The 12,349-nt window shown below is 34.6% G+C and overlaps 2 protein-coding genes across 2 annotated transcripts; both read right to left on the bottom strand.

Annotated features, from left to right (window-relative positions):
• Positions 1-123: 123 nt before the first annotated feature.
• LOC144576110 (plastidal glycolate/glycerate translocator 1, chloroplastic) lies at positions 124-3,284 on the bottom strand. Its single transcript, XM_078326369.1, has 8 exons — positions 2,874-3,284; positions 2,465-2,780; positions 1,623-1,884; positions 1,316-1,431; positions 1,032-1,141; positions 767-944; positions 556-685; positions 124-427 (listed from the first exon to the last, which is right to left on the bottom strand). Exons 1-8 carry the CDS (start codon positions 3,180-3,182, stop codon positions 277-279), a joined length of 1,572 nt encoding a protein of 523 aa, XP_078182495.1. The 5' UTR covers positions 3,183-3,284; the 3' UTR covers positions 124-276.
• Positions 3,285-3,675: 391 nt separating this feature from the next.
• Positions 3,676-6,565, bottom strand: LOC144576113 (choline-phosphate cytidylyltransferase 2-like). Its single transcript, XM_078326374.1, has 8 exons — positions 6,196-6,565; positions 5,411-5,524; positions 5,109-5,204; positions 4,939-4,981; positions 4,690-4,845; positions 4,505-4,573; positions 4,267-4,377; positions 3,676-4,158 (listed from the first exon to the last, which is right to left on the bottom strand). Exons 1-8 carry the CDS (start codon positions 6,414-6,416, stop codon positions 4,066-4,068), a joined length of 903 nt encoding a protein of 300 aa, XP_078182500.1. The 5' UTR covers positions 6,417-6,565; the 3' UTR covers positions 3,676-4,065.
• Between the last annotated feature and the right edge of the window lie 5,784 nt (positions 6,566-12,349).

Below are 12,349 nucleotides of genomic sequence, written 5' to 3'. Positions count from 1 at the left end.
ACAGTTTCATACAACTAGCTACTGGGACTGGCTGCAGATGATCAAAATAATAGATACACTTTTCTTTCTAATTTTTATTTTCTTTTTATTGTTTGGGTGTATGGCAAAATCAGGAGCTGCATATCGAGGAAAAAGAAAAACTGATTTTGGGAACACAAAATATTGGGAGTGTAATCTCGTAATTCATACTTACAGCAAGCAAATTGAAATATATATGCACAGAAAAGAAAGAAAGGAAAAATATATATATATATTTAATGGCAACTCCAAAAGCATCTAACCAGCTATCAACGTTAGGCTTTGCCTAACAGCAGGTACTGAACAAATTAAAGAACCAAAAATACCAGTTAATGCATATGCAATTGCACAAAATGGGAGAGCCTCCGGTTCCTTTGCCGATAAAGCTGCAGTTCCGAGCCCATGTGCACTGTACCACCAAAAACTCACCATGTCAAACCCAGGAGATAAATAATAGGATTTATTGCTGAATCATACAGATGTGCGTGCTTATGGATAACAATTCTTTTATGCTATCTAGATTTTACTCTTTTGTACCTTGAAGCTGTTGCTATTCCTCTAGCAATCGGGTCATTTAAACCTAGTTTGTCCATCACAGCTTGCACAAAATTCGCACCAATTAAACCAGTCAGAACCACCACAGCTGCAGTTAGTGATGCATTCACACCTATCCAAAATGAGAGACAAAAAGGGTTAAAATATGAAAAGAAAAATTAATTTTGCATGTAAAGTCTGAGGTAGAAGTTACCATCGAAGAAGGAAACTATGCTCAAGGCAAGTGCAACTGTAATGCATCTCGGTAAAATAGATATGGTAAGTGTTGGTTCCAGACCAATTATACGACCGATTATGGCTGTAGAATAGAGCGAGAAAGTCGATGCAATTATTACTGATGAGAAAATCTCAGCTGCATGCCTCTTGACAAGCTATAATTTAAGTAACAAAGTTGTTACTCATTATCATTGTTATTATTTCACCATGAAGAAAATTTTGTAGGTATATCAAACATAAACCTTTCTCTGCTTGAACATTGAAAATGCGAAGGAGATAATAACAGATCCGAGAAAACCCATTAAAATGTCACCCGCTCCAGGATTTGACGAAGCTTTTGTTAGGTAATCACCTAATCAGAATCATATTGCATTTTGGTTTCCAGTAGTTAGTAAAGAATTGGGAAGGATTAATATGCTGAGGTTCACTAATAGAACCTTAATAAGCCCAAAACAAAAACAAAAATGAAGAAAGGTTTGGTAAGAGTATTGACAGTACAGCACGAATTAGTGCGAGAGAGACAAACCTAAAACAGCATCAACTCCTGATTGGGATAACAGGCCATATGCCACTGCTGCTAAATCAGCTGAAAGTGCACAGCAGATAATAGGATGAAATACTTTCTTTATCTCAGACGGCAACCTGAGAAAGAGAAATAATCAATGATATTTTGCATCTAGAAATTACAGCTCAGTATGTGGGTTAACAAGTTCCAAATTATTGGTCAGGTACTGTAGAAATTCACAAGTTCCAAATGCATATTTGTAAGATGGTATATATGCAAATTGTTCTGTTGCAAGAATATGTGTAAATACTGACAATAAGGTTATTACCCAGAACCAACCATATAACCTATGACTGTGGCTGCAAGTAAGAAAGGAAGACAGGTTCTCGCACTGGTTCCAAGAGCAACCGGCTTGAAATATGCAAGAGCAAAAGAGGAAACAAAGACTGCACTCCAAGCAAAGAGCTCTACAACTGAGAAAGGAGATGGTTTTGCCATAGGTTCAGCTGGGATCATCTCTGTCTTTACTATCTTTCTCACAGTTAGAGCCGTGTACCCTGCCACAGCTAATGAGGCTATCCAACCACCAGCTGGAAAAGAGCAAATAACAAATTCTTACAGGGGCATATTTGTCATTTGTATTATATTCTACCAGCACTAACCAGTAAGATGGGATCCTGCAGGCATTGTACGTTAACTCTTACCCGAAACGGCATGCAGGCATTGTAGGTTTTTCCTCAAATGTGGCCCCTTAGAATGTTTAAATTAATTTACATTAGAGACAAGAGACGTCTGAGGTTGTAAATAGAATATTTGTCATGTTTGATCAAATTTAGAAGAAATACAAGTATTTAACATATTTTGCCATTTTTTTGAACAATTTTTTTTTTTCCTAAGATATATTCTTATGTGATCAACCAACGAAACCAACCTGGCCTTGACCAGACCAAAAATCTTTGGGTCGGTCCATTTCTCACCTCCCCATTAAATCTTCAAATAAGTAGTGAAAAAAAAACAGGAAGAAAAATTTAACATAGAAACATTAAAACAGAAATAATTCCAACTTTTGAGCTATACTATTAGACAGGTAATCAGCCCTTTTCACCACTCATTCAGCTGTTATATGCTGTTACTTGTTAAATTTAGGAAGGCAGGGTACATAGAACAGACCTATGATGAAACAAATCTTGAGGCCAGAAGCAGCAGGTACATCCCGTACTGCCAGAGGAAGAACAACCAATGAAGGCACGTAGAACAATGGCAGATACCGCTGTATGAAAAGCGTCGCAGGTTCAAAGAAATTCATCAGGCTGGTTGCTGCTGCTGGGACCACTGAGTCGAAAACAATGAGAACAGAAAACACACAAAACATGCCGAAGAGTGCGCTTGGGAATTTGATGGAGGCTGCCACAAAAGCTTTCTTTAAGAGGTTGTCAGATGCAAGGATTATGCCCAGAGATAGGGCCAAATGCAATATCTTGACGACCTATAGCATTGAAATCATTATGTAGAAAACCGGTACATGAGATGGTACATTAGCGAAAACATTTATGAATGAAAACAATTGAACTTGACTCACAATGGAGAAGCCAAATGCAGGTTGGCCTTGATCAGTGCCAGCTGATTTTGTGACAATTAAATCCTGATTGATGTTACCAGCACCATAGAGAGAATCCAATTGCCCAAAACCATAAATGGGCTTGGAATTGGAAACTTTACAACCAAGGCGTAGAGAGCGTGAATAAAAATGGGAATAAATTGGTCTTTTGAAAGAGGAAATAGGGGATAGGGATACTCTGAGTCTGAACAGTGATGATGTGTGTACCAGCTGTGGAGTATTGAGAGTAAAAAGAGGGGGCTTAGTTAGAAAGGAAGAGAAGGAAGCCATTTTGGTTGGAGGGAGAGGGAGAGGGAGGTGATTGATTAGTACTTAGTAGAGGAGGAGCTCAGCAACGACTGACTTATTATTTGCCCCATTTTGTTTCTTTCGACTTCAATCGATTCTAGCCTAGGTGAGGTGGAAAGAGGAGAGAGATAGGCATTCACACAATTTTGGATTACCCTTTTAACTTTAAGCCCCTCTCTTCTCTTCCTTCCTCTCTGGTCTCTCTCAAGTCTCAAGTCTCAAATCTCAATTGGATTTGGATGGTAATGGTATTGGTATCATTCATTTTCCTTTATTTATTTTTTATTATTATTTATTTTTATTTTTTTGAGTGACATTGACATTTGGGCCACAATATGCCTCTTAATTTAAGCACCTCAAGGCCCAATAACACTCGGCGTTCCTATCCCGTGTTTACTGGATCGAACATCATCTTGTATAACACCAATCATATCAGGGAATGCATCAACCTTCAACAAACAGTCACGCTAAATTATGATCCACAATGCACATAAAATAATATTAAGCATATTTGACGTACAAAACACTTACAAAAATTCAACACAAATCCATGTCAAAGAAGAATTACCAACTAATTGCTCGTACCAACCAATCATCCATTGCAGCAGAGCAGAGCAGAGCAGAGCAGAGCAGCTCATTATAGACATTTTCTTAATAGCTGCTCCAAGATCTCTTAAAATCTATTTAGTATTTACTATGACAAAACTTCACAAGGTCTACCCAAAGATCCTTCACAACAGTCCCACTAAGGCAAGGAAAGGATCCAAAATACTTTCTTCCGAGAGAGATACTTTCCGAAAGGGGGAAACTTGTACAGGACAATAATAATTGTAAGGGTCCTTGTTTTCGTAATTATAAGAACAAGTTAGGCAGCAACAGGCTGTGATACAAGATCTTCCATCCCTTTGATAGGTTGTCTTCTCAATTTCTCCTGAATTCTAAACTTTATTGCAGTTTCCTGGAATTAAAATATTATAAATGTCAAAATAATCAGTTAATAATAATAACATTGAATAATGCTACAAGCCAAGGTCCAACTCCAATGTAAGAAAGGCAGAAGCCTCACCATGATGTGGCATCTTTCCTCGAATTTCTCCAGAAATCCTGCAACCCAACGATCAGCATTTACAACCCACTCTTCCTGTCGCATCCCAGCCGTCTTTGCCACAGTTTGCAACTGCATAGTATGTACGTATTTACAACAAAGTTAATAGCATACTAAGTAAACCTCAAATAAGACTAAAGTGATCTCAACAAATTTCACAAACACTAAATTTAGGCTAAGGCTAAGATTTCTATTTTACCTTTTCCTGATGCGCCTTCACAGTCTCCCGCAACATATTTATCTTCATATTCACTTGTAGCTGCTTCTCCTGTTCCCCAGTAATATAAAAAAAAAAAAATCAGAATTTCAATTTTATCTGCCCATTTAAAGAAAATACATTTCACCATTAAGAAAGATAGAATCAAAGTTCATTATTTAACATGCCTTGACATAGCTGACACCTAAATCTTTTCTCGTATAACCACGTGCCAGATTTCGCATTATATATTGATTGTAATCCTTCAAGATTCTCATTATGAGATCTGATGTGGAAACCCCATCTGTCCTTTTAGTTTCCATGAATTTACCAATCTTCTTCACCTGTAAGAGAAGCCAAATTTTATTATTGTTAATAAAACTTCAAAACCACAAGTCATTTATTCATTACAACAAAAGAAAACAGAGAGAGCATACAAATTCATAGACATCATTTCCAGCGCCACTTGCATCAGCATATCTAAGGAGGGCAAAATCAGAAACATGAAGCAAGTTAAGAAGATTTGATATATAAAATTATTATCTAATAAGAGATGTCTTATTATCTAACAAAAAAAATGATAGCCATTAATGGAACATAAACATACGGGAGTGCATCATGAGCAACAAAATCAATTTTATGCTTGTCAATGAACTCCTTTGTGACAACCCATGGAGCATCAGGAATTACCTCATCAACCCACCTAAAAAAGCAAAAACAACAGAATTTAAAAGCAAGAAAAACCTTTGTATATAACTCAAAAGCACTTGCAAAAATACTCAATAGCCTCAAATTAACCTCAATTAAGCGTTGATTGTTGAACATAAGCCTCAAATAAGTAATTGTTATCAACCAGAATACAGAAGACAATATAATAAAATTAAAATATAATAATTGTAGAATACGAACTTGCAGTGACGAAGGGATTCATAGCGTTCGGCCTCAGTCATGACGGTTTTGCCCTTCAAGCTATGTGTTATTTCGTCATTGCAACATCCAACTAGTAGATATGTGTTAGGAAACCTACAAAACAATTAAAGGAAACAGTAGGTCAGCTGTGCAAATTCTTAAAAATAGGTTCTATTTCAATAAACACTCTGGGTCTATGTCTAATCAGAGACCAAGGAAAATACAAACTTTCTTTTCTTTTCTTTTCTTTTCTTTTCTTTTCTTTTCTTTTCTTTTCTTTTTGAGGAAAAGGAAAGTACAAACTCGGCTCGGGTAACAACTAACAAATACTGGAAAACTTGGGAAAAAAGAAAAAGACAAAACCTACTTTCGCAAATAGATCAAGATCTGTTTTCTTAGTAACTCAAAAGTGGGGAAAAAAAAAGAGAGTCAAATTTTGTCTGATACTCTTGCAAATGAGAAACACTTGCAACGCAAATCAACTTTATTTGGAAAATCATGACCGAATTTAGACCCAATTCACCGAAAACAGCAAAACTCATTTTAAGCCCGACTCCAAGTTATAAAATTCACAAGCCCCTTTCTTAATTTGCTTGTAGAATGGTCTCAATTCATCATTCCAACACAATTCTGATCTGATCTTTATCATAATTTTGATTAGAAATACTCAGTTCAGAAATTGTAAGACAGAGAAAGAAAGAAAGAAAAAAAAAAAAAAAGCAAACGGGGTTGAATTGAACAGATCTAGCGGTGTGGAGCACATTGGGAAGAAGAGAACATCTCACAATTTCTTGGCTTGCTCGAGCGCTCGTGCATGTCCAAAATGGAACAGATCGAAGATCCCATCAGCGTATACACGCACCGGTCGGTCCTGCGGCGGAGGATTGGGCACGAACACCGCGGGAATATTTTGTCCGGTGGTGGCCGGATCCGTGGTTGGCGCTGGCCTTGGTGGCTGTTTAGACCCACTTCCACCACCGTGGCGCTTCTTAGCGGTGCGTGCCATGTGTTCAAACTTCAAATTGAGAGAGAGAGAAAGAGAGATTCTCAGACTCACAATTTGTTACAACTTATTGCTGTGTGTAACTGTATATATATATAAAGGGATCATGTCATGTCTTGTTAGTTTTTTTTCGGGCTCACCTAAATTTGCCCTACATTTTTATTTTTATTCATTTTTAAAAATATTTTATTAAAAATAATCAGGGTCCGATCAAAATTTTAAAAATGTTTAAAACATGAAAAAAATTTACGGTCCCGAATTTTTATTCCAAACCGCGAAATAAATACATGGTCCGGATTAAAAACTTCAAACCGTGAAATAAATACTCGGCCCCGAATAAAAATTCCAAACTGTGATCAAATCAGACCTATTTATAGTGTAAAAAACTAAAAAATAAAAAATAAAAAACCATTGGACCGTGGATTTTTTTCACGGTTCCGAATTTAAATTCTGGATTGTGGATTTTTTGTACGGTTCCGAATTTAAATTCTGGGCCGTGTATTTATTTCGCAGTTTGGAATAAAAATTCGAGACTGTGGATTTTTTTTCACATTTTGAGCATTTTTAAAATTTTAATCAGACTCTGATTTTTTTATTAAAATATTTTTAAAAATAGATAAAAATAAAAATGTGGGTAAATTAGCACCACGCTAACGCTATCAAAGAAAGGCGACTGCTTAAAAATAATTTATAATAGATAAATATTTGCACATCATACCTCCATACGGGATACAAATCTGCTGTGATTCTTTGGAATCACAGGACCGGCTATTCTAAATCTATTCATTCATCTATTTAGAGCTTTGTGCATGAAAAACAAGTGATTTTGAGATTCGTGCATGAAAAATAAGTGATTTTGAGATTCGTGCATTCCAGAAATAAAGAGGTGGATTTGACAATAGGTACCAAGTAGAATAGAGCAGGGACAATTTCCAATCTGTATTCTATTTATTTAAAATCAAATAGAGTCGTAGAGGCATTATACTTCTATTCATATAAAATTAATCGTGTATAATTTTATCTGTATTTGATTCTTATTTATTAAATATTAGTCTTATTTTGTATCGTATTTTTATCAGTTAGTTAAAGAGATAATTATTGAAAATAATAGTTTATATTCTAACCTAAAATATAACATACAATATGTAACATATTATGTAGTGGTATTATAAAAATAAAAATCATAATTATTAATTTTATTATTTTAAAATTATTAATTAAATAGAACAATATAAAATATTATATATATCAACCTGTTATAAATTATTAATTAAAATTATACAAAATGTTGTATAAATCAATTTGTCATAATTTATAAAAAAAAATGTATAAAATATTTTATAAACCAATCTCATTGTATTAATATAAGGTGTGAAGTTAATGTAAGATTAAACTTTATTATATATGTTTTTTATTGTCAGTTAGCAGTAATGAATAAGAAATAGTTCTTATATATATGAGGAGGGTTCAAATGCCTCCATTTTTTGTGCCTCCATCATGCCTCCATTTTTAAAAACTTTGATAACTCAAAATTTAAATCTTAAAATTCAAAATAAAACCGTTGAATATGAACTATATCATTTTATCTATGCACATGTAAAAAATTATGGCATTTCAACTTTGTTTTGATTGTCATCTTGAGCTTGTAAAAATGTATACAAATGTAGATAATTTCTAGACGTTGATTTTTCAACTTATTGATTCATATAAAAGCAAAATCAAAATGTGATAATTTTTTATAGGCACATAGAGAAAATAAAATAGATTACATCTAACGGTTTTATTTTGACGTTTAAGTTTTAAACTTTGAGTTATTTAAGTTTTTAAAAATAGAGGCATGATGAAGGCACAAAAAATGGAGGCATTTGAACCCTCCTCTATATATATATGAGTAGAACTAGGGTGCTCTTAAGCTCACCAAAGTTTTGGTGAGCTTAACTCTAAAACTCGTCAAATCAATTTCAAATGACGAATTCAAACCATTGAAACCCGTCTACCTTACGTGTGATGCATCTACATGTGAATTTTTTAAACACTCGAATTAGTTTAGTATAAAGTCAAGCGGTCAAAAAATGTTCAAAAATGAATGCACTAAAATTAATTTATTAACCTTCTAATTTTGACCGCTTGACTTTATACTAAATTAATTCGAATATTTAAAAATTTCACATGTAGATGCATCACACGTAAGGTAGGCGTTTCAACGGTTTGGATTCGTCATATGAAATCGATTTGATGAGTTTTAGAGTTAAGCTCACCAAAACTTTGGTGAGCTTAAGAGCACCCTAGTTCTACTCTCTCTCTCTCTCTCTCTCTCTCTATATATATATATATATATAGGCTGTGGCTAATTTGCTGCCGGCAGCATTTCTGCCGGCGGTGCTGTCACTGTTTTTTCTATTTTTTGATGTTCAAACGACAAATCTAAACCGTTAGATGTTTAATCTATATTATAATCTACTTGGAGACCAAATTTTACATTTTTTGGAATTTTTTTACTATTTATTAAGCTAGTTTGAAAACCACTGATTTCAATGCTGCAGAAATTTACTTAAATCAGCGGTTTTCAAACCAGCTTAATAAATAGTAAAAAAATTTCAAAAAATGTAAAATTTGGTCTCCAAGTAGATTATAATATAAATTAAACATCTAACGGTTTAGATTTGTCATTTGAACATCAAAAATAGAAAAAACAGTGGCAGCACCTCCGGCAAAAATGCTACCGGCAGCAAATTAGCCACAGCATGTGTGTGTGTGTGTGTGTATATATGTATACTTATTGGCTAACTAAAGGAAACAAATGTGTACCCTTACTCGTAAACTAATGAAAAAAAAAATACCATCAACTCTGCTGCTCTCCAAATAGAAGAGTAGGACCCTGCTATTCAAACCTAACTGTTCATCGGTGTTGAGATTCGTGCATGAAAAAATTTAACGGTTAGATTTTAAATAGCAGGGTCCTGCTCTTCAATTTGAAGAGCAGCGGAGTCGGATCCTCCTTATTCACCTTACAGAAAAATTGTACTTTTGTTAATATTTTGTGTCTACCCCTTGATTAAAATCCTGGATCCGTCCCTGATTCCACGTGTAAGTCAAACGCTGCCACGCACCTTTCAAGCATCTATTTTCTGCTTGAAGCTTCTGTGTTTACCTGTGAAACGAGTCATTTGTTATACTTTTCGTATAATTTTTGTCACCGAAAATCCCCAGAAACGGATAAAATCGGAGAAAATATAGAGAAAAAACAGAGAAGAGAAAGAAAAGCCTACAAAATTGAGAAATAATTTGTGATTTTTAACATCAAGTGGGGTGCAATAATAAAAAAAAACACACACACACACTTCATATTTTATCATATCCCGTCTTTATTTATTAGTATCGCGTACGGCGTACTACGAGGAAACAATGAAGATTACCCACCGGCCACCGCCACTGCTACATCACAATTTTTTTATTACAACTTGTACAAAAACCAAAACTACTAATATGCATTGCATGGTATTCCAAGTTAAATCATCCGTTTGTCAGTACCAGTACCACTTGCAGCGAAATATAATTTAAATCTGTTGACAGATAAAATTGTATTGCCTTCTCACTTATAATGAATTTTATAAAATCAAACTGCGTGATTTATTGACTATTTTAAAATAATTTACCTTATTGCAATTTTATTTTTATATTTCTAAAATTGGGTGAAAAACAATTCCTGGCGTAATATTTTTCGACAAAATACTAAATTAAGCAAGTCAATGTAATTAGAATTATAATTGTCATATAAAATATTGTAATAATTAAATACTCCGCTAGTTCCTTAGATACGTGTGATAAATAAATAAATAAATAAATTGGAAGGGATGAAATTGATCTAGGAATGAACTCTGCTCCTTTTCTTGAGAAAAGGAGAACCCTCCTATTCTTCAATCCGAACCGTTGAAAATCGATCAAACGGGTTCAATTACATCTGATTTGTTTTAATATATTATATTGATATAAAAGAAAAATATAATTAAAGCCGTTTGATCGATTTTTAACATTTCGGATTGAAAAACAGGAGGGTCCTCCTTTTCTCAAGAAAAGGAGCAGATTGGCTTCCGTGAATCTAGACCAATCTGAAATTCTGAATCGAATCGAAGTCAATTGCGGGGGGCCGAAAAATGGACCCCACGTGGCGTAGGTCTCACGAGCGCCTTGATCCAATGGAGAAAGCGTCAAACGGGAGAGAGTCTCGTGTCTACGTGTCCTTGGACCCAGTCCAGCTGTCAACGTGTCCTTGGATCCCCTGTCGTGTCAGGCCAATCAAAACAATTTATTTTTAGAAATTATCGAAAAATAGATGGCTGATAACCTTTGTGTGAAAATTGGGGGTTATTTCTTGACAAGTCCGCTAGCTGCATTGACTTGACTATATATGTCTAAATTTTTTGAATCGTTATAATTAAGTTTAATGATTCACCTTATTTGATTTCATCTTGGTCAGAGTTCTAAACTAAAATAATAATAAGTTAATAACTAAGAGCCAAACAAATCGAAAAATACAGTGAAGTGGCATTATAACAGTCAATGACAGAACTATTATATAACATGAGTAGGCAATGTATTTTTGGAAAGAAAAAAATTAATAGACACTAGACAGTGTAAAAATAAATTATGTCTATATCTTTGAAACTGGATTCGGTTATCATTGGCCAACCCAATTCAATTCCCAATCCATACTTTATTTCTTCTTCCCTTACCCTTATGTTATTTATTTTTTGATCCATAATGATTCTTGTTGGCTTTTGAAGCTCTCTACTTGTCTGTTTGATTAGATTTGCAAAACATACATAAATTATATTTTATAATTTTTCTTCTTGAGAATTTGTGCAGATTCATGACAACTGAAGATTCAATAAATATACATCAAGGTTGAATTATGAATTGCAATATAACATCAAGGATGTAGTTATGAAACACAATATATTGGATAGCAGAAGAATTAACTCAAGATTAAGGATAATAAATATGTAAAATTGGTAACATAAGCTTGAGACTGATTTAAGTGAGGCCTATCGTTGTAAAATTGGTAACTCAGCCGAGCTACGCCGGTTTAAATCGATTAGGACCGGCGCCCAACGGTTGGCAAGTTAGAGACTTCCATTGTGAGGACTGTTACAATGGTCCTCTACCGTTGTACTCCAAACCTGTTCAAATTACTCTATTGTTGTAACGGTCCCTCTACTGTTGCAACGGTCAGCACCACTTCCTTTTTTATAGCTCTCTATAAATAGAAGCTATCCCAAGGTTTGGATAGACACTCTAGCCACCCCCGACTTCAATAATTCGTATTTTCAGATCTAGAGAAAGTTGTTGTTGCTTGTGCACTTAAACTTTAATATTCACAATCAATACAACAACTTCTAGAGTAATCCTACATGATCAAATCAATTACTACCTCGAGCCTTGTGCTCACCTTGCAATCCTTAAATTCTCGCGAATCAGATTGTTTTATTTGAGTCTTTAGTGCTCCTGTTCGGACCGTGTGACTTTCCAGAAGATTGTAAGGGCTCACCGGTTCTACCTTATATTCCTTTCTTATTAGGTAAAGAAAGGCGTACCATATCAAAGGTCGTGGGTCTCGGAGACGTAGGCGTTAGTGCCAAACTCTGTAAACAACTATCGTGTCAAGTGTCTCTAAACTGTATTATTTATTTTATATTTTAGTTTAGAACAAAATTATTATAGTTTTCGTCAAAAACGACACATTAGAACTTTATAAATTAAAATTTAAAAAGTCCTTATTCACTCTCACTCCCTGAGGGCTTTTCAGACCAACAATTTTTGCACTGCCCTTGCTCAAAATTAACAAGATCCAATTGATTCCTACCATTACTGAAAACCAATTTACTTAAACGGTCGAACCCAAGTTCGCTAACCACAAAGCTGTTTGTCCAAATAAT

Source organism: Carex rostrata, chromosome 25, assembly GCF_964058835.1.
Source record: "Carex rostrata chromosome 25, lpCarRost1.2, whole genome shotgun sequence".
Lineage (NCBI taxonomy): Eukaryota > Viridiplantae > Streptophyta > Magnoliopsida > Poales > Cyperaceae > Carex > Carex rostrata.
This window is presented reverse-complemented; position numbering and strand designations above follow the sequence as displayed.

Coding starts and splice junctions, on each gene's coding strand:
- LOC144576110 (XM_078326369.1), bottom strand. CDS start 3,182: ATGGCTTCCTTCTCTTCCTTTCTAACTAAGCCCCCTCTTTTTACTCTC. Junction 1,432..1,622: donor GGTTATATGGTTGGTTCTGG/GTAATAACCTTA, acceptor TCTCTTTCTCAG/GTTGCCGTCTGAGATAAAGA. Junction 1,142..1,315: donor AGGAGTTGATGCTGTTTTAG/GTTTGTCTCTCT, acceptor GATTCTGATTAG/GTGATTACCTAACAAAAGCT.
- LOC144576113 (XM_078326374.1), bottom strand. CDS start 6,416: ATGGCACGCACCGCTAAGAAGCGCCACGGTGGTGGAAGTGGGTCTAAA. Junction 5,525..6,195: donor CTCGAGCAAGCCAAGAAATT/GTGAGATGTTCT, acceptor ATTGTTTTGTAG/GTTTCCTAACACATATCTAC. Junction 4,574..4,689: donor TAGGTGTCAGCTATGTCAAG/GCATGTTAAATA, acceptor ACTGGGGAACAG/GAGAAGCAGCTACAAGTGAA.